The sequence below is a fragment of the Mytilus trossulus genome, chromosome 9 (assembly GCF_036588685.1).
Source record: "Mytilus trossulus isolate FHL-02 chromosome 9, PNRI_Mtr1.1.1.hap1, whole genome shotgun sequence".
Taxonomy (NCBI): Eukaryota; Metazoa; Mollusca; class Bivalvia; order Mytilida; family Mytilidae; genus Mytilus; species Mytilus trossulus.
In genome coordinates, this window is record NC_086381.1 from 19,301,643 (window position 1) to 19,323,654 (window position 22,012).

The 22,012-nt window shown below is 31.8% G+C and overlaps 1 protein-coding gene across 1 annotated transcript; it reads right to left on the minus strand.

The window, feature by feature from the left end:
* Positions 1 to 7,581: 7,581 nt before the first annotated feature.
* LOC134685262 (sulfotransferase 1B1-like) lies at positions 7,582 to 15,166 on the minus strand. The gene is made up of 5 exons (XM_063544843.1): positions 14,978 to 15,166; positions 13,332 to 13,661; positions 12,321 to 12,418; positions 11,068 to 11,236; positions 7,582 to 9,250 (listed from the first exon to the last, which is right to left on the minus strand). Exons 1-5 carry the CDS (start codon positions 15,159 to 15,161, stop codon positions 9,141 to 9,143), a joined length of 891 nt encoding a protein of 296 aa, XP_063400913.1. The 5' UTR covers positions 15,162 to 15,166; the 3' UTR covers positions 7,582 to 9,140.
* Positions 15,167 to 22,012: the final 6,846 nt, after the last annotated feature.

Below are 22,012 nucleotides of genomic sequence, written 5' to 3' on the forward strand. Positions count from 1 at the left end.
TCTGAAATTGAAAAAAAAACCACAAACTTACACAACCAATTACCTGTATCTGATGACTTATAGACCCTGAACATGATGTCATCAAGCCGTCAATCAATCACTCAGAAACTTTAATAAACTATCGCATCCTTATTGTGATATTTCTCAAAATAATTTCAATTTCCCTGTTATATTGTCAATAGGTGTCAGAAGGTGTTATTTCTATAACAACTCCTCCAATAAATGTTTGCAGAACAGGGGAAAAAATATTCAAAACAATAAATTAATTCCTACTGTTCAACAGCAAGATTTAAAATCTTCAAAATGCACGAAAAATACATTTAAGGAATGACTGTAATATTTTTTCTGTCTATGAAAAAATAACATAAAAAATGTGGTGCACACTGAATAACGCGCGTAGCGGGTTAGTTAACAGTGTGCACCACATTTTTTTATGTTATTTCGAATAGACAGAAAAAATATTACAGTCATTTCTTATAATTTAATTCTAAATTCCATTTTAAACCGTAGAAAACCATGAAAAAACGTTGATGACGTCACGGTCACATGACTAAATTATGTATATGGGCTAATAACAAAATAACGTCAGCCAATCAGAAGACGCGTTACATCCAAAATTAAATTATTTTGAAAGATGCGTACTCTTATGGTTGCTGTTTTACCATGTTTACCATTTTCTTGTTTAGGCTTTTAACTAGCTATCAGTAACTGCGAGTACAATCAAATCGTACTTACTTGTTAATTTGACCTGTTGATACTATTTGTAAATGCTTTTTTGTTATTTAATGTTAACTTATATCTGGTCTATATACCAGCTTTGATAAGTGTTAGGAATTACTATAATTTTTCACTTCTTCGTACTATGAACTTCAAAACTATTTCCTTTCTCCTTTTATACTGTATATATCACACTTCCGCGTAGAAGTTTTATCGAGCACCAATTTTATAGTTTAATTGATGATATTCATCCCACATTTACCAGTTATTAAAATAGTTTAACTGGTATACAAGAAATATCTTGGTGTTCCTAAACGTACGGTTATACAGACAGAAGAAGTATACGTGTTTACCTGTTTACCTGTACTGCAACTCCCTCCTATGTCAGGAGAACCATCAATCCTAGAATCGGTGTGATATCACTCACGGTTAAAATCCTCAAGATTATGTTTAAAAGATAAAACCTTTAAAACTATAAAAGAGATATTAATTATCTCCTCTGGGGGATGTGACCCTATCACCATTATATTGTATTGTATACTTATCTACAAAATTGTTTTCATTTACCTGTGTTTAATTTTGATATTCCAAATGGCGTAATTTTTTTTCAAAGCTGATGTTTTTCTGAAATTGTTTAGGATTTCACAGCGTTATAATACTTTTACTTTAATAATGCATCTTTTTTTTATTAACTTTGTATTTACATTGTATCATAGGTCAAATTTATTCGTTCAGTGTATGTTCATTTGGTCACTACCTCTTTTGATGAGTTAAGTAATTCCAATTAATATTTTGTAGTGTGTCTTTCTATGTGCTGTTACACTATTGTTTCAGATAGGGGTGAATGTTTGGTACTATTAAAACGTTTAAACCCGCTGCAATTATTTGCACCTTCTTCTTCTTAAAATTTATTCTTTCCTCCACTATCTGGAGTACCACTACTTTTGTCGTGTAGCACGAGTAAGCATCTGATTGAAACTGTAAGCAACTGTGTGCATGTGCAGGAATATTTTACAGTGAATATGATCGGTGCACAAACCTGTATTATTTCGCCTAAAATTAATTGTCCAAGATACTGGTGTAATGGATATAAACACAGCCTGGCGTACCCACCACCAATTTACAACGCAAAGGCAGTTGTCCTAAGCCAGGAATCTGATGTTCAGTAGTTGTCGTTTGTTGATGTGGTTCATAAGTGTTTCTCGTTTCTCTTTTTTATATAGATTAGACCGTTGGTTTTCTCGTTTGAATGGTTTTACACTAGTAATTTGTTTGGGCCCTTTATAGCTTGTCGTCCGGTTGTGAACATATATTTGTTCCGCATAATACTTGTTCCCCCTGGAACAAACTATGGATAACAAAAGTTCTTTGGAACAAAAATTACATAATATTAATTCCACCTTAATAAGATTTTTTCCTGGAACTTAAACATCATATGGTTTCATAATATTTGTTCCTTTAAAGAAAGAGTGTCATTTGATTTTTTTACACCTGATTACATCTTAATTAATGTTACCTCACATGAAATTTACCTGTACATGTAGTACATACAAAGAATGGAGTATGAGGAATACATTTATTTTTACATATTTAAACGATGGCTCTTATTCTAGACAAGGTATGAAAATGTCTGTACTTTATTATTGGAAATTTACTTCCATACATTTGTAGGTAGAAATAATTTTGGATATTGTAGTATATATTCCTAGAACTTTGATCATATAAAAATATTTCTAGAACTTTAATTATCTAACAACCATGAGAACTATTTCTGGAACATTTATAATATAGCCAATATTCCAATATGCCTGGAACTTTTTTAATATAACAAATATTCCTAGAACTTTTATAATACATATATATAGCAAATATTCCTGGAACTTTTATTATATAAAACATTGTCCATACTAGTCATGATAATATTCCAAAGAACTTTTAGCATATGACAAAAGAGGGACGAAAGACACCAAAGGGACAGTAAATCTAAAACAAACTGACAACGCCATGGCTAAAAATGAAAAAGACAAACAGAAAAAGTTCCATTGGGAACTTCCTTATGTAATATTTTATCCTTTGACAAGGAAATTTTCTCATAGCATTGGATAAAATATTATATAAGGAAAGTTCCCAATGGAACTTTTGTTATATGCTAAAAGTTCTTTAGAACAAATATTATAATTTGTTACATATAATGCATATTTTAAAGTTTTCCTTGTCGACCGTGGGGCGTCAGGATTGATCAAATAAAAGACCGATCATAAAGAAGTCTTCTATTGGACACTTCTGAAACCACGTGGTGTGTAATACAACAAGACACACCTCAAAATATACATTATCTGACTGATGCATGATATATCGCAAAAATATTATTTTTGTAAAACTTTGCAGGATTTCCATACTATTTTACCGGTCATTCTGAAGGCGGGTATTATTTTTGACTTAATACGCTCTAGATCTACGGCTAATTAGTTAAGTGAAATAAAACTCATTAATTAATCTACATTAAGCAATCATTGTTCAGTTCAATAGGATTATCACTGTAATTACAGGATATTAAAGACACACACGAATTGTTACGGTGTATAAAAAGTACAAGCCACGTTGTAAGAAATTTATTATCAACTTAGTTTATGAAAGGGGGATGATATGAGTTTTATTTGTTTATACTTTTGTGACATTTTCATCGCAGAAAAGCACTTTGGAACGACAATACATTTTTTTAAACAGAGAACTGAGTCAACATTAAATAGTACTTCATCCCCACCCCCTTATCATAACGTGGCTGTAAATATTTGATCATTTCATCATATGATCGAGTAAAAAGTATCGGTATTTATAGATGTAATGAATTCAGAACTGACACGACCAGAGCACAAAATCGTGATATATGTACAAATATCACGAAAAATAGATAGTTATAGGTCAATGTAGGATTTCAAAAATTTTATGAAGTGTTTTGTATTTTAAAATTTATCTAAAATATTGTCCCTCCATTGTAGCGATACATTTACAAAATTTTACATTATTTGTTTCCAAAGTTAAAATGTGCATCCACGACTATATTTTCGTGATTAAATCTTAAAAAAAATATGACAGGATTGTTTATTTCTTATCCACAGCAGTGCATGATAATTATCAAACGAATTAAATGTTCTAAGTAAATTAGAGTTAGCATATAATTACACAGTCAGGTCATTATATCATGCCTTGAAGCAAATTCAATTGAAACTTGGTATCGTCCGGGTTATTTCTTCAAAGGAGAGACCTGTTGTTCTGAAAGGAAAATATCTCCACATAGGTACTAGTATATATTAATTCCCCATACCTGTTGCAATCATCAGTGTTATCTATAGAAAAAAATGTTATTAAAGTATTAAAGCTCATAGCTACCCTTAGATAAATCTTAATTTTCTCGTTCATCAAAGCAGCAAACACATCTTTCTTTATATACTACTATTGTAAGATAACGTTTAAGACGAATTAGTTAATAATAAAAAATTATAATAATTATAAATTAACAAACCTGAATTGAAATTTTCAAGTTGAAATTGAAATGTCGTTGTATCTACCTCTTCTGTTATGATATTATGATCTGAACAGCCAAGTATATATACATCTATACATCTACGTAATGTGTGGTATGTTGTTGAAGCTGTTACATCTTGTCGAACATATATTTAAATAACGTTGTCAGCACGTCGATTAAAATATACCAGTTGACATTGGTTCAGGAAGCTGAAATAAATAATGGTAATATTTATGTTATTTAATGAAACAGCAATACAAAAAGGAACATTCCATCAGTCAAAGGAAAACAGCCTAATACGAATACACAAAAAACAAGGTTTAAGCATATTTCTGAATAACAATCAGCATACAACAAAAACTTGAACTAAAAGAAACCTAACATATACCAGGGATCAACTCTGGTACTCCGAAAGGGTGGGGTGTTCCTGTTTCACTGCTTGCACCTACCATGACATTTTAAGTTAAAATGAGGCCGCATTCGGTGATATCATCAGCAAAGAAACAAGAAAGATATTGTGGCGACAGGAAGTGTAACTAAAGTCTTTGTGTTTGCCTAATATTCCATATTTGTCAACAGACAGCACGATTTGAAACTAATTTACATAACATTTTGTTGTATAATGCTCCAAATTCAGAACAATCATTTGAAAGAATGAAACTATTGATAAAGTCTAATATGGATTCAAATAATATATCTACTCTTCACAAATATCACAAACTATGTGAATTTTAGTAATATTGTTTAGGATAACGAGAAGTGCCACATGTCGAACAAACATTTTGGAAGAAGATGTTCCTGTTCTAGAGTTTGAAGTTCAAACTTATACTAATATTCAAAACATATACGTAAATCAAAACGAAATATTCGATATTGAAAATAACGTTTGGTCTAAAAATGCAATGAGACAATATTTGATTTGTCAAAGAAATCTGAAAAATATATCGTGAGAGAAAAAAATGAACTAACTGTAAATAACAGGTACCATTACGTATATAAACGTTAGGGTATGCAGGTATTAATTCAAAATCTAAATAATAGCTCAAGTACAGAATAAGAACATTTGAATTATTTCATGTAAAAAAAAATACATCGGCTAACTGGGCTGGTGATAACATTTTCGACAAATAGTGGCATCGAACCAGTGGTTGTAAAAACTACGTAAAAATACCAGATATATTTCATTAAAACATCAAGTTGTGCATTTACATGATATTGCAGTCTCGGGTTTACTATTTCTGCAAAGTAATTTTATCAAGACTATGGATATACTTACCTTTCAAAACGCATTGCCGCTTTTCCATTTACCATTTATATCTTAGTACGACGCACAGTCTCTTTTGTACGCACTTTTCGATTGACATTTATTTAGTGACATTGGATAGACACTATTCTAATGTTGAAGGGACATGTTTGTTAGGTTGCAGACTCATTGACGAATACTCATATAAATGTATGTTAATATTAAGGGCCCAAAGTTTCATCAAGTTGAACCTTGTTATGGCTAGCTTAGCATCCCACTTTTTTTACAGTTGTTTATGGTTCCGCTATGTGATACATTGGGTAAGGAGCAAAAACTGATATGCTTGTTAAATGTGACAATTATTGGGTTCTATCAGCCAAAACTTTAAACAACATGGTTATCATATTACAGTCTGTCTTCAAGCACTTTACTACTGGAATGATACGCTATGTCACCATTCATATTTCTAAGCGATGCTTACCATCTATTCAATATGATATCTTCCTTTATATTAAGATTTATCGTTACATGGCAAACTGATTTTCAATAGGTACAAACAGTTACAGATAATAATGATTCCATGAACAGATCATTCATGAACAAAATTTTAAAATTAAGGATTTACTATCCCTAAAAGCTCACCTTACTTCTCAACAGATAGTATGTCGAAATACCAAAATCAGTGTAATTTAAGTAATTTGATAATGAAAATGTCAATACTGCAAAAAATATCTAAAATAGCAGACATATTTCTAGATCGAAATCAACGTAAGGATTCAAACTAAACAGGCATAGATTATCTTAGCTGTATTTAGCAAAACTTTTAGGAATTTTGGTCCTCAATGCTCCTCAACTTCGTACTTTATTTGGCATTTTTAACTTTTTTTTTATTCGAGCGTCACTGATGAGTCTTTTGTAGACGAAACGCGCGTCTTGCGTATATACAAAATTTAGTCCTGGTATCTATGATGAGTTTATTTACTACCACTGGGTCGATGCCACTGCTGGTGGATATTTATTTCCCCGAGGGTATCACCAGCCCAGTAGTCAGCACTTTTGTACTGACATGAATTATCATTTATATGGTTATATCTATAAATTAACTGTTTACAAAATTTAGAATTTTTGAAATACTAAGGCTGTTCTACCTCAGGCATAGATTACCTTAGCTGTATTTGGCAAAACTTTTAGGAATTTTGGTCCTCAATGCTCTTCAACTTCGTACTTTATTTGGCATTTTTAACTTTTTTTGAATTCGAGCGTCACTGATGAGTCTTTTGTAGACGCGCGTCTGGCGTATATACAAAATTTAGTCCTGGTATCTATGATGAGTTTATTTGTACTAATATCTATATGAATATGTGTATCAAGGTTATTTCCTTTGAGAAACTTATGGAGTATTTTGATCTTATTTTGTGCAAACATTTTGTTTTTTAGATAAGTCTATTATGAAATTAAATAAGGAGGAAAATTCCATTGAAAACTTAAATGAATAATGCATGTATGGTAGTATGAACGTTTTCATTAATTTTTTTCATAACATGACATCCAGAAAATAAGCCTTGATTTGATCTGTTCCTTATTGAACCTCCACTTTAAGCTTTGATTAAGTTTGCTTTTAAAAATGTATTCTTTTTATTTTGTTATTCTATGAATCGCACTTATATTTTAATTGTCGTTATTTCAAATGAGTCAAGATTAGATAGATTGTCCATCTTTTACAATATTAAGGCATAAAAAAATGTTCCGTTGTTTGGTCAATTAGTGTAATAAATAATTTAGTAGTTGGTTTTTTTATAATAATTTAGATGATGATTTATTCTCTGCTGGACAAATCACGTTTGCAATAACATGTTTATGAATACATGTTTTCAATATTTGTACATGTATATTTTTAAAAATATTTGTATATAAAATATAACTAAATGCGACATCTTGTATGTCAAGAAAAACATAATAAGTAAGCATTTCCGCATTTAAATATATATTTACATAATGATACATAAATTATCTTATGAATGCAAAATGATGTAATCTTACTCTTGAAAGTGCAATAATTTCATCTTTAATAAGTTAAAATGTTTAAATGTTTCAGACATGCTGGTATATCAATATAGTTTTAGCTAGCTTTCAAAACTTCCGTTTCTATTTTTGTTGGCGTTTGTCTTTGTTGCAGTTCAGTGTTTCTATTGTTCCGATGTTTTCCCTTAATAGTTGATGTGTTTTTCTCGGTTTTAGATTTGTTTCCGCTAAATCGATTTATGACGACAATTGAACAGCGGTGGTCTACTGTTGCCTTTATTTACCTTTAATGCAGGTTTGAGAACAGTAACCTTGAATAGAAAATTTCTACTGCTACTTGTGTTATTATGTCAAGGTTTTTCGTCATATGATTAAAATAATAATTTCATAGGGCCGTTTGGTTATTTTCTAAAGTAAAGGTAATGTGTATACGACTTTGGTTAGTAATCACTTGAAAAAATCACAAAGACATATATCAGTAGCTTATATTTCTGTGGAAAGACCTATTGTATTTGTCTGATTATTTTTTTACTTCTTCTGCCAAATTTCAAAACTTTTTATGGATTTGAAAGACGTCACTTAGACCTTTTGCATATGATATCAAACAGCTATTGCGCTTTTGTGACTGACCCTGTTAAGTCGAAGATTTTTCTTTTAAGAGTTATCTCCCCAAACACTGTTTTCTTAGTGGTTAGATCTCCGTGATTGCTCGCTATATCATCAGTATTTTCCCCCCATTTTGACGGAAGAAATACGAAGATTCCATATGAATGTTATTTCCCCTATTGCATTTTAAATAAGCGATATGCATTTGTAACTGGTAGACCATAAGTGATAGAGACCTAGGGTCTGTTGATTGGACTTGATTAGTAATATAAAAGTAGGTCAAGGTCAAATTTTAAATGTTGATTTTTCCATGTTCCAATATCTCCTCTGTCACGTTTAAAATTAGCTTCTCGATCGTCAATAATTTTTAAATCTGCTTCATATTTAGACCTTTTTCTCGAAATGACTACTGATGATAAATACCAAAATTTATGACAAACCCGATGATTTTAATTTTCCCATAGTCAACTTTCCATTTCTGTGTAGCGACATCCCAGCGGCACTAGCATATGGAGTATATGTGTCTCGAATGATACGTTACTCTAGAGCTAGCTCAAATTAAGTTGATTTTGTTGAGGAAAACTGCTTTCTCAAAAGTTGCTAAGACAGGGTTATGAATCAATCAAATTAAGGTCATCACTCGAGAAATTTTACGGTCGCATCATGAGCTGATCGGCCATTATGACAAAAGTGTGTCAGAAATCATATCTGATATTTTTCTTCCGTCATAATTACTCCATCATTACCGTGTACAGGTGCCGTTTACGGTGCAGGAAGTGCTTACCCTGTCGGGGCACCTGATTTCACTCCCGGTTTTTAGTGGAGTTCGTGTTGTTTCTTATTTATTATTTATAACTGTTGATGTAAATGTCTTTTAGTGTTGTGAGTCTTTGTTTACTCCTTGGTTTTGATTGTTATTGTCTTATAAGGTTGATGTGGAAAGACTTAATTTTATTCATTTATGTTCTGATATGCAATTTTATGTGTATCTATAAAAAGTCAACAACTTAAAATGTTTTGTAATATTTAGGAAAATTTAAATTCAAGATTAGAGTCATTCATTTCAGCTTTGAACTGTTTATCGAAGATCACATTTTGTGCATCTGAGAACCAGTTTTTCCAATCACCAACTTGACCTACAAATAAAATAAAATCTAATTTTAAGATGTCTGTAATTGGTTTCACAAAATTGATAAAACTTATGGATAATTGGAGTTGAAGAACAGAAATCATTACTTAAAAATTAAAAATAAGATTGATCACAATAAAACAAATTTCAAGTGTCCAGATTTACTGAGTCCCTTGTTATCCCCTTTTTTACTCCCTTAGTCAAAATATATGTTTTAGATTTAAAATCCATCCAACCTCCCTGATTGCTATTCACATGAAAAGATAAATTTTCCAGGTTTTCTAAATACAAATTATATAAAATAAAAATGTAATACAAAATAAAGGTCACAAACACTACATTTAATGGAAATCTCTAATAAACCTGTAATAAAGTGACGGTGAAAACAAATGCTTAGATGTCTAGGCGCACACAACGTGTTTCTGGAATAACCTTGACCTTTCCGTGTGGTTAGATTATTCCCACGTTTTTTTAAGACCCAGGCCGTGACGTGACGGTGGTTTAATGCTTTTGTATCGTTTAGTATACCACACATCGAATATACATTTGTGTACAAAGTTCAAAAATATAAAACGTTTAAGAGTATAAAATGGCCTGCACAGAATTACCAGCTAACATAGTTTATTAAAACTGTATCGTCAAAATAATGCTAGTACGAAAAAAACCTTTGGGAACGAGTACGAAAAACCCGTTGGGAGCGACAATTTAACTTCAAATTGGGGTATGCTTTTTGTCCTAAAAAATATTCTGATCCTCAACTTGATGTAAACAATCTTGTGGTAGATCAGATGAAAGATTTTGTTTATCATTTTCAACTTATAATACAAGATAAAACAAGGCACCACTTTCTGAAGATGTTTACATGTTATATTTGATTTTTGTCTAATGCTTAGTCCGTTTCTTTGTTTGTTACATTTTAACGTCGTGTCGTTGTTCTCCTCTTTATATATTTGATGCGTTTCCCTCGGTTTTGGTTTGTTACCCCGATTATATTTTTTGTCCATAGATTTAGGAGTTTACGAAAATTAAACAAACCAAATTTATTTTAACAGCGGTATACTACTGTTGCCTTTATTTACATAACATTTCAAATATTGTTTTTGTATATGTTCTTACTTAAAAAGACGTGTAAAGTAACCTTTTTCAAAGTCCTTTGAAAAAATATAAGAAAACTAAAACAAACTTTGAACCACACTATTCCTCTGATATTTTGTATTGGATATACGTATAGCAGTTTGAAAAACACTAAATTTGAACATAAAGAAGCTAAAAATATTTCCTTATTAAACAATACAACGTGATTAAAACGTTTAGCTGAATTTTACAGAGTTACCTCCCTGTAGTGTTAGGTGCCACCTGGTCAAAGTTAATATTTTGACAAAATTTTAAGAAAATTAAACGAGACAAATTTATTTTAGTCAAGGTGTTAGGTACCATGTACTTAAACAGCCTCTTAAAGTCCGTTGTTGAATATAAAGAACAATGTTTGTTGATAACTTAATTTAATTTTGGATGTAACGCGTCTTCTGATTGGCTGACGTTATTTTGTTATCAGCCCATAGACATCATTAATTTAGTCATGTGACCATGACGTCATCAACGTTTTTTCATGGTTTTTCACGATTTAAAATGGAATTTAGAATTAAATTATGAGAAATGACTGTAATGTTTGTTTCTGTCTATTCGAAATAACATTAAAAAAAATATGGTGGACACTGTTAAATAACCCGCTACGCCCGTTATTCAGTATGCACCAAATGTTTTTATGTTATTTCTTCATAGACAGAAATAAAATATTACAGTCATTCCTTAAGTACAATATACCTTTCCGGAATATTAATCCTTTGCCTTCAGGGTCAGTCATCTTTGATAACTCCTTCTTATTTTGTTTCATATTTTCAAATGATGTAGTTTTAATGATGTCTGTAACTAAATCGTTGGTACAAGATATCTCCAAAGATTTTGCTAAATTTGTTATGGCTGATTGTGGTTGCTGAAAAAAAGTAGGACTGTAAATGTAAACTGAAACTCTTACAATTTAATTAAATTTAAGACATGCAAAATAATAAAAGAAGATGTTATATGGATCGATGCCAATGATACAAATCTCCAGTAAAAGACTAAATAACATTGACATTAACAACTATTATAATGGATCAACGTAAGTTGATGAACAAAACCCATACTCCGTACTGCATATTCAGCTATCAAAGCCCCTAATGACAAATGTAAATCAATTCAAATGAAAAAAAATAATGTTTGAAATGTACTTTAATATGCTATTGTTTCAGAAAAAGGGAGAAGGTTTGGATCCATTAAAACGTGTAATCCCGCTGCAAATGTTTGCACCTGTCCTAAGTCAGGAATCTGATGTACAGTAGTTGTCGTTTGTTTATGTAATATATACGTGTTTCTCGTTTCTCGTTTTGTTTATAAAGATTAGACCGTTGGTTTTCCCGTTTGAATGGTTTTACACTAGTAATTTTGGGGCCCTTTATAGCTTGTTGTTCGGTGTGAGCCAAGGCTCCGTGTTGAAGGCCGTACTTTAACCTATAATGGTTTACTTTTTAAATTGTTATTTGGATGGAGAGTTGTCTCATTGGCACTCACACCACATCTTCCTATATCTATTATGATAATTTATATTTCTGTATAGTTATAAACCAAATGTAACAAAGCAAAACAAAATTAAGATGAACTTTGCGTACAACCTAACAGGAAAAGTCAGTGTCCACGATTTTCTTAACAGCAATAGCTACAGAACAAAACAAATAATGGAAACTATAATGTATAAGGACATATATATATTATTTACATTAAGAAAAAGTTTGCATTGAATAATTAACATGTTTAAATTCTAAACACAACAAACCTAAACACGTCATTTTACTAAACACTTTAATGACGGACACGTAAGCACTTTCCTAAACATGTTTAGATATTAAACATGATTAGTCCCAACCAATTCATTAACATGAAATGTACTTTGAAAAGTGTTAAGGCCTAAACACAACTTTTACAGTGTAAGCCTCCCACTTTTATGACTTATTGTAAAATATTCCTTTATTGCTCCTTACCGTCAATAAATCTTCGTACTGAAGAAATGTTATGTTCAAGCCATTCTTCTTTGCCTTTTCAAATTCTTTTACATGTCTGTACCATGAGCCATACGGTACTGTCAGAACAAAACTGAGTTAGGGCTATTCAATTGAAATGTATGTGAGAGGGTAGGAAGGGAAGTTTAGTTATTAAATGTGGGTCATGGGTCTTTTTTCAATATGTGTCTATATTAATTATCATTAAGCAAAATAATCTAAAAAATGGTTCCTGGTTGCAAGGATATTTTTTCCTTCCCATATACATTGTAATGGAATAGCCTTTAAGATATGTGTATCAGTACGAATAAGTTTACGGTACGGTGAAATAATGAAAAATATAAGTATATGCAAGTCTGTATATCCATTTAATTACCATACCCAGATATGTTAAGAAAAATTATGGACGACCGTCTTTTTAAAAAAAAGTTACGTCTGACAAAACAAGAAAACTTTTCTAGTTTTCACAGAGAGATCAGATATAACAAAAGAAATGGACTAAAACAAATAATTAAAAAAAGTGTTCATATACGCTGCAGCTTTAGTGATCCATTTGTCTTAAGTGAAACATTAAAGTTTTTTTAACAACATATTCTTTATTATATTAATTTTGGTTGTTTAAGATCAGAAATACTAGATAACTATTGACTGAGTGTATACTTTATTTCAAAACTTTTAGAAAAAAAACGATAACCTTTCCTGTTTCAATAGTACTTACACAAAATGAAAATTTTAGGAACTGAATTTTCGGCTCTCCCTTAACACCATTTGCGAGAATGATCTTAACAAACGATGATAGTCCGTTGGAAGGGGACGATAAATGGCTGACCAGTGTTAAGAGAGAGCCATATTGCTTGCACTTTAAAGACATAGATTTCGAAAAAGAGCAGGATAATGCGGCTACAAGGCAGAACTCGCAACCGCTAAGTGGAAAGGGATTGATATAAGTTGTAAAACTTGTTTCCTCTATATATAACTATAAATAGTACTTACACTCATTCCGTGTCCATATATCAAAGAAGTCATTCCAAGGAACATCTAATAAGTTTTTAACGAAGACATCTTTTTTACTGTGATGGTAAAATGAAACACAGACGTCCTTTGGATTTCGTAATATTACAACAATTTTTATCTTATTTAGCTTTTTATTGGACATCAGGAACCGGAGGGGTAAATGAGTATGGAGCGTTCTTCGTGCCATGGTCAAGTTTTGTAGATTATCAATGTCGCAGAATTCCAAAACAAGATCAGGGAAAATCGTCTGTGTTAATTCACCCTTTTGGTTAACTATCAATTCTATGATTTCTAGTGACCAATGATTTCCTGAAAAGATTAGAAATATTGATAACCATGTTCTGTTGATTCAGGATATATATCAGTGTTATAGAAAACACTTGATTCATGATCTATCAGTGTTATAGAAAACACTTGATTCAGGATATATCGGTGTTATAGAAAACACTTCATTCAGGATATATCAGTGTTATAGAAAACACTTGATTCAGGATATATCAGTGTTATAGAAAACACTTGATTCAGGATATATCAGTTATATAGAAAACACTTGATTCAGGATATATCAGTGTTATAGAAAACACTTGATTCAGGATACATCAGTGTTATAGAAAACACTTGATTCAGGATATATCGGTGTTATAGAAAACACTTGATTCAGGATATATCAGTGTTATAGAAAACACTTGATTCAGGATATATCAGTGTTATAGAAAACACTTGATTCAGGATATATCAGTTATATAGAAAACACTTGATTCAGGATATATCAGTGTTATAGAAAACACTTGATTCAGGATATATCAGTGCTATAGAGAACACTTGATTCAGGAAATATATCAGTGTTATAGAAAACATTTGATTCGGGATATATATCAGTGTTATAGAAAACACTTGATTCAGGATATATCAGTGTTATAGAAAACACTTGATTCATGATATATCAGTGTTATAGAAAACACTTGATTCAGGAAATATATCAGTGTTATAGAAAACACTTTAACTGTAATGAATTCCTAGCCCACACATATTTTTTAAATGTGTGGCTTTTTAGCTGAAATTAACGGACGTACATACTCATGATACTGGAGGGGGAGGACAGGGGTAAGGGAGACAGAGATAAAGGGGGTAGGAGAAAGGAGAAAGGGGGTAAGAGAAAGGAGAGGAAGGCTGGGAGAAAGGAGAAAAAGTTGGAGAAAAAAATAAAATATGAAAAAATAAAATATCTCTCTTTTTTCCTGTAATTTAAAAAAAGAAATAAGGAGAAGAGGGGTAGGAGAAAGGAGAAGAGGGGAAGGAGAAAGGAGAAGAGGGGTAGGAGAAAGGAGAAGAGGGTGGGAGAAGGGAGAAGGGTACCCCCTGTCCTCCCCCGCATACCGATTACTGCAGGACACCGCCAACTCACTAGATCATCGTCATTATTTCAACTTTAACAGTCATGGTATTTATAATTAATACGGTGGTTCAAATATTATTCCGCAGAAATTAATTAAAGATGCAGCATTATAAATACTAATCTAATTAAAATAGTGATCTTTGATTTCGTTATAAGTACATATAACGAAATCAGAGATCCATATTTTAATTAGATTGTACAAATACAGTATTTATTATAATAATGTCACCTGATTTCGGATAACCGCAAATTAGTATGTCGCTTTCAAGGAAGTTAAATTCGGTAATTTCTTTCATTCTCTTCTCAAGTCCGTCCCCTCTTAGAGATGAAAAGGCTGGTAATTTGATATCTTGGTAAACTAGTAATGGTCTTGGCTCCTCAGTAAGGAATACTTCTATATTTGCTTCTGACATCCTTAAAAACAAAAACCTCAATATACCACATGCACACCTTCTAAAAAAATTCTAGCATTCAAACTGCATGAGGTGTTTTCCATGTTTTCTGGAAACGCTATAGCATATGCACCTCTTATGCAATATATATATAATCCAAAAATGACAAAGTTCAACTAACTACAAAAATTAAATATTAATAAAAATCTAAACTCTAACCACATGCTGCTTGCACATCTTTAATATATAATACTTTAAAAAAAACAGCCAGCAAAGTGCATGAAAACTTCGGCCTAGCATTCAAAGTGTAGGAGGAGTTATCTGGAATAACTATATACCCATAATGAGACAGAAGGATGGAACTTTAAGGAAATGAGACAGAAGGATGGAAGGACGGACGGATATAGATAAAACCATATGTACACGCCCCCCCCCCCCTTCTCAACATTTAGTTGCGGGGGGTAAATGCAGCAAAGCAAGGTGGTAACGAGCACCAGAAACATACATTTAACATAAGAATAAAAATCAGAATTAGAACGGGGAATGTGTCAAAGAGACAACAAAGACAACAACCCGACCACACAGCAGAAAACAGGCCAAGGCCACCAATGGGTCTTCAACACATCAAAGTCAAATCATATACTAGTAACAACAAAGATCACTAAAATAATAAAAATAAGTACAAAAGACACTTCTTATAATTAATGTACAATTTAGGCATGTTATATTACTTATCTGATTTTATAAGTCCAGCCACTTGCCCTGTGTGATTTAGCAAAACAAATTACCACTGCATGGATGAATGTTTTTTTCAATCTTTTTACGTGTTGACATAAAATCAGTCACCCAGGATGCATAATATATAAACAGTGCTGAATATTTAGTTCAAGGACGCTTGGTTTAATCTTACAGACGACGGTTCATTTAAACTAAGCAACAATTTAAAAGTCGGGTAAAAATGTATAAAAAAGAAACGTAAATAGTTTGAATGACACAGCTAGGTGGAGTATTTGGAGCTAGTCAATGTATATCTATAGTTTTTAATTAACATTCAATTGTGCAGTTCTGCAGTTGCAACTAAATTATGCTGTTGCAAACAGTACAAATGTGGATAAGGGACTAATTATTTTTGACCTGAGAAAGGGCTGGTCATTTTGAAATCAAACCTGTCAAATTTTCTTAACCCCCACCCCCTAATATTTATTTATTCTTCAAAACATTTTTAAAATATGAATCCCCCCATTTGTAATTTAAAACAAAAAGCTCCCAGGGCACAGCTTGATATGACCGCAGAGGTCGAACCCTAAACAGTTAGGGCAAGTATGTGGACTCAACATTCAATCTTGATACAGCTCTAAATTTGGATTGTGATAAAAATGTTGACACAACACAGGTTTCTGACACAGAATGAATGTGGTCTAAGAACTTAAGCTTAAAAACTTTAAAAAATCTTTTTATTGGCCAATATCCAAAATCTAAATACATGGTTAGATTCAGCATATAAAAGAACCCCGAGAATTCAATTTTGGACCATTTAGACCTCAGTGTGGACCAATTTGAAAACAGGACCAAAAAGTAAGAATCTAAACACACACTTAGTTTCAGCATATCATTGAACTCTAATAAAAAAAAAATATGAAATCAAATAAAGTTTAATTTTGGACCCTTTTGTCCCCTACTTCCTAAACTGTTGGGACCAAAACTCCGAAAATTAATCCCCTAATCAAAAACTTTGTGTAGTAGATTTCTATTTATTTATACCAATTTATTGTGCGAAAACCAAATTTCTCCGGACGACGATGACATGATATGATAATATCAATATACGATCGCAAAAAAATTGTTTGCGGTGGTATTAATAAGCTTAACTTTTTAAAACATGCAAAACCATATAAGGAGGAATAAGTGCCTTCAAATAGGACTCTTCCGTGAATATAAGTAGGTGGAGCAAGCCAGTGCTTATGGAAGCTTTTACTGAGCTTTTTTCTAATTTTCTTTATTGGGCTATTAAAGGAAACTTGTCTTAAGTATCTCTGTAAAAAATATACATTAAAAAGTAAACTTTTTGAACTAGTAACAACACATTGTTTACTAAGAGGGATCAAGCATATGTCCCTCTCTTAAACACTGCATCAGTAAACTTAATTTTACGTTAAGTCATATGGAAATCTCCATTGAGTCTGTAAACTTTCATGTGATATTTTACTTGATTGTATATGAATGGTGGTAAAAATATATATCTCCATTTGACTTTTGTAATGTTCTATTTGACATTTTGTCTTTTGAAGTATGTTAACTATTTATTTCCATGTACATGAAATGATTACCTCCTTCGTGGGTACTCAGGACAAAATCATGAGCAGATCCCTTGTATGTAACATGCATTTATTTCTTATGTCAATTTTACCGATATGCCGAATCTCCAAAACCAGTGTATGTAAAGTGTGGATCCAAAAATATAAATTTCACGTATATGCCATAAATTTCTGATGTAGAATGATTAATAGACAGACGATATATTTGATTTTTTAACAAAATGAAGAAAATGAGTTAAAATGTATATGTTTAGAACTAGATAATACTAGTAAGACAATGTAAGAGATGCGAACGGGGTTTAATCGCGCCTGAAGCCATCCAGCTGTGAAATATATACCGAAATAGGTGAATGTTTAGGACATTTCACGAACAGATCGGGCAGGTGATTTAAACTAGCAGGTAAGATGTTGTTGCAGAAAATTTTCATTTCAACACAATTATTAAAGTTGTATAACGTAGAATCATAGATTAGCGTCGATAATCTGTTTATCGATATTTTACATCTGAAGACGCTGTAAATTTCATGTCAATTTCGATAGCAACGTCAGGTGATCCTTAGTTCCATCTCAAGCGAACAGCTATGAAAAATTATCACAAAAAAAAAAATCAAATGAAAAATGCACAAAATAGCGATAATATATGCTGGCCGGATGCGGCCATTTCGCCTTTTCGCGTTTTCGCATTTTCTTCTTTCACTTTCACGCGAAATCGAGAAATCGGGAAATCAGGAAATCGAGAAATCGAGAAATCGAGAAGCGACATCGGGAAATCAGGAAATCGGGAAAGCGAGAAAGCGAAAACGCGAAATCGAGAAATCGAAAAATCGGGAAAACAAAAACACAAAATCGAGAAATCTATTTCATTTTCGCGTTTTTCGCTTTCTCGCTTTCCCGATTTACTGATTTCTCAATTTCTCGATTTCGCTTTCTCGCTTTCTCGCTTTCCCGATTTCTCGATTTCTCGATTTCGCGATTTCATGTTTTTTAAGTAAAAGGAGAAAACGCGATAACGCGAAAAGGTGAAATGGCCGCATCCGTCCACCATAATAATAGGTTTTATCATTCAGTTTCTTCATATTGAACTAGATGATGCTTTCTTTATGCGAGTCATGTTTACTATCGAATACTGATACTATACTTTCATTTTCAATGTAGAGCGATTCATTAGTATTGTATATGCGGTGCATTTTCACTATATGAATTTTTATAAAATTTTTTTATCTATTAGTCTTAATTTAGCCGACTTGCTAAAACAATAGATACAGTAAGAGAAGGATTTGAAAAAGTCCAACTTGCGAACGAAAGCTTGATTTAACACTCTGTTAAATTCAATAGAAATAACATTTATTTCAAATGTATTCCATTTTAAAATTTCTTATAAATCGATGGGATCATTTTATCCGTGGTTTTATTAATCCATTTCCATGACACTTCATCACTAATTACGTACATCTTGATAGATTGAACCGTTGGTTTACCCGTATGAAAGGTTTTACACTGGGGACCTTTATAACTTGCTTTTCGGTGTGAGCCAAGACTCCATGTTGAAGACCGTATTTTGACCTATAATGGTATACTTTTATAGATTGTGACTCGGATAGAGAGTTGTCTCATTGTCACATATGACATCTTGTTATATCTATCTATGGTTCAAACCGAAACGGGATTGGATAAAAAGGGATAAAAAAAAAGACACACTGGGATGAGTGTTGTCAAATCGTACAATTTTGTCTAACCGGTTACTCGGATAGTCGTTCCAACGGAAACATGAAAAATAGGATTCTTTTCTATATTGTGTTTTCAGCAGGATGGATTTTAAAAGCTGTTCGAAAATGAATGTCTTGTTGTCTTTTTTTGTGGGATTAATTTATTATTTTTATAGGTGTTGCAACCTTTTCGTGTTCAATTTTATAAAGTAATTACCAATCTGGAGTCTTTCCTTCTGTCAGAGAGGCTGCGCCATTAAAGATGGTGTATCATGTTACCAACGCTTGAGATGTTTCTGTATTTGTTGGTAACACAACGCATTGTAGCCCTCCTTTAAACTTAGTTTTTCAATGCTATCTATCTATATATGTCTTGTTGTAAGTATAGATACCAAACAAAGCGATAAAATTGAGAATGACAATGGGGAATGTGTCAAAGAGACAACAACCTGACCATATAAGAAAAACAACAGCAGAAAGTCACCAACAGGTCTTCAATGTAGCGAGAAATTCCCGCACCCGGAGGCATCCTTGACTTGGGAAAGGCGCAAAAATGCAGCGGGGTTAAACATGTTTATGAGGTCTCAACCCTCCCCTATACCTCTAGCCAATGTAGAAAAGTAAATGCATAACAATACGTACGGGGCGCCGAATGGGACTCTTGTGGTTTTGTACTCAAAATTCAATTTTGTACGGACAAAAGTGACTTTTGTTCAACAAAAATGAGTTCAGTTTAACAAAATTTGTATCATACTACAAATTTGAAATTTTGTCATACAAAATTATCTATCAGCGGACAAAAGTCACTTTTGTCATGACAAAATTCATTTTTGTTACACAGACTTGACTTTTGTTACCTAATTTGAAAAGTGAGCGACAAAAGTCAATTTTGTATTTAAATTAGTTTAGTTTGGTTTCTGTGAACTAATTTGCATACAAAATCGACTTTTGTTACACAAAATTGACTTTTGTTACACAAAAATGACTTTTGTTACACAAAAATGACTTTTGTTACACAAAATTGACTTTTGTTACACAAAATTGACTTTTGTTACACAAAATTGACTTTTGTTACACAAAAATGACTTTTGTTACACAAAATTGACTTTTGTTACACAAAATTGACTTTGTTACACAAAATTGACTTTTGTTACACAAAATTGACTTTTGTTACACTAAATTGACTTTTGTTACACAAAATTGACTTTTGTTACACAAAATTGACTTTTGTGAGACAAAATTGACTTTTGTGAGACAAAATTGACTTTTGTGAGACAAAATTGACAAAATTGAATTTTGTCTCAACAAAATTAACAAAATTGAATTTTGTCTCAACAAAATTGACAAAATTGAATTTTGTCTCAACAAAATTAACAAAATTGAATTTTGTCTCAACAAAATTTACAAAATTGACTTTTGTCTCAACAAAATTAACAAAATTGACTTTTGTCTCAACAAAATAGATTTTTGTCATGAAAGTCAATTTTGTCTCACGAAAGTCAATTTTGTCTCATAAAAGTCAATTTTGTTGTTACAAAATTGAATTTTGTCATCACAAAAATGAATTTTGTCATCACAAAAATGAATTTTGTCGTCACAAAATTGACTTTTGTCTCAACAAAATTGAATTTTGTCATCACAAAAATGAATTTTGTCGTCACAAAATTGACTTTTGTCTCAACAAAATTGACAAAATTGACTTTTGTCTCAACAAAATTGACAAAACTGACTTTTGTCTCAACAAAATTAACAAAATTGACTTTTGTCTCAACAAAATTAACAAAATTGACTTTTGTCTCAACAAAAATGACAAAATTGAATTTTGTCTCAACAAAAATGACAAAATTGAATTTTGTCTCAACAAAAATGACAAAATTGAATTTTGTCTCACAAAAGTCAATTTTGTCTCACAAAAGTCAATTTTGTCTCACAAAAGTCAATTTTGTCTCACAAAAGTCAATTTAGTCTCACATAAGTTAATTTTGTTTCACAAAAGTTAATTTTGTTTCACAAAAGTTAATTTTGTTTCACAAAAGTCAATTTTGTCTCACAAAATTGAATCTTACCGTACACAATTGACTTTTGTGATTTAATTTCCATATCAGGTAACAAAAGTCAATTTTGTATGCAAATATGTTTATATTTGCATAACTTTAAGACAAAATTGACTTTTGTCATGACAAATATGAATTTTGTCTACAAAAATGAATTTTGTCATCACAAAATTGAAGTTCTCACAAAACATGTCTGTAGCACATAGTTTTGTAAGACAAAAATGATTTTGTTATGACAGAATTGAATTTTGTACAAAACCACAAGAGTCCCATTCGGCGCCCCGTAATACGCACATTTAAAATTCAATTCAAGAGAAGTCCGAGTCTGATGTCAGAAGATATAACCAAATAAAATAAACAAAATGACAACAATACATAAATAACAACAGACTACTAGCAGTTAACTGACATGCCAGCTCCAGACTTCAGTTAAACTGATTGAAAGATTATTATTTCATCATATGAATATCAGGCACAATCCTTCCCGTTAGGGGTTTAGTATCATACCATCATAACATATATGAGAAGAACATAACCCGTGTCATGCCAACAACTGTTTTTTTTAATAAATGCATGTGTTTAGTTCCGATGCAAAGACCCTATAAGTGAATCAATATTAACGCCAAAATAAGCAATCTTTAATGACCTGACAACAGTATCGTAACTATATCCCTTCTTGATAAGTCTATTTAAAGGTTTTGTTAGTTTCTGAGGCGAATACTGACATTTTTGTGCTTAATAAAGAATATTTCCATAAAAAATTGGATGTGAAATACCTGAACGGATAAGAAGTCTGC

What these genes read in the sequence shown, in the direction of transcription:
- LOC134685262 (XM_063544843.1), bottom strand. Translation starts at nt 15,161, where the DNA reads ATGTCAGAAGCAAATATAGAAGTATTCCTTACTGAGGAGCCAAGACCA. An exon ending in TTGCGGTTATCCGAAATCAG is followed by an intron (nt 13,662 to 14,977) that starts GTGACATTATTA and finishes TAATCTTTTCAG; the next exon opens with GAAATCATTGGTCACTAGAA. An exon ending in TATATGGACACGGAATGAGT is followed by an intron (nt 12,419 to 13,331) that starts GTAAGTACTATT and finishes TTGTTCTGACAG; the next exon opens with TACCGTATGGCTCATGGTAC.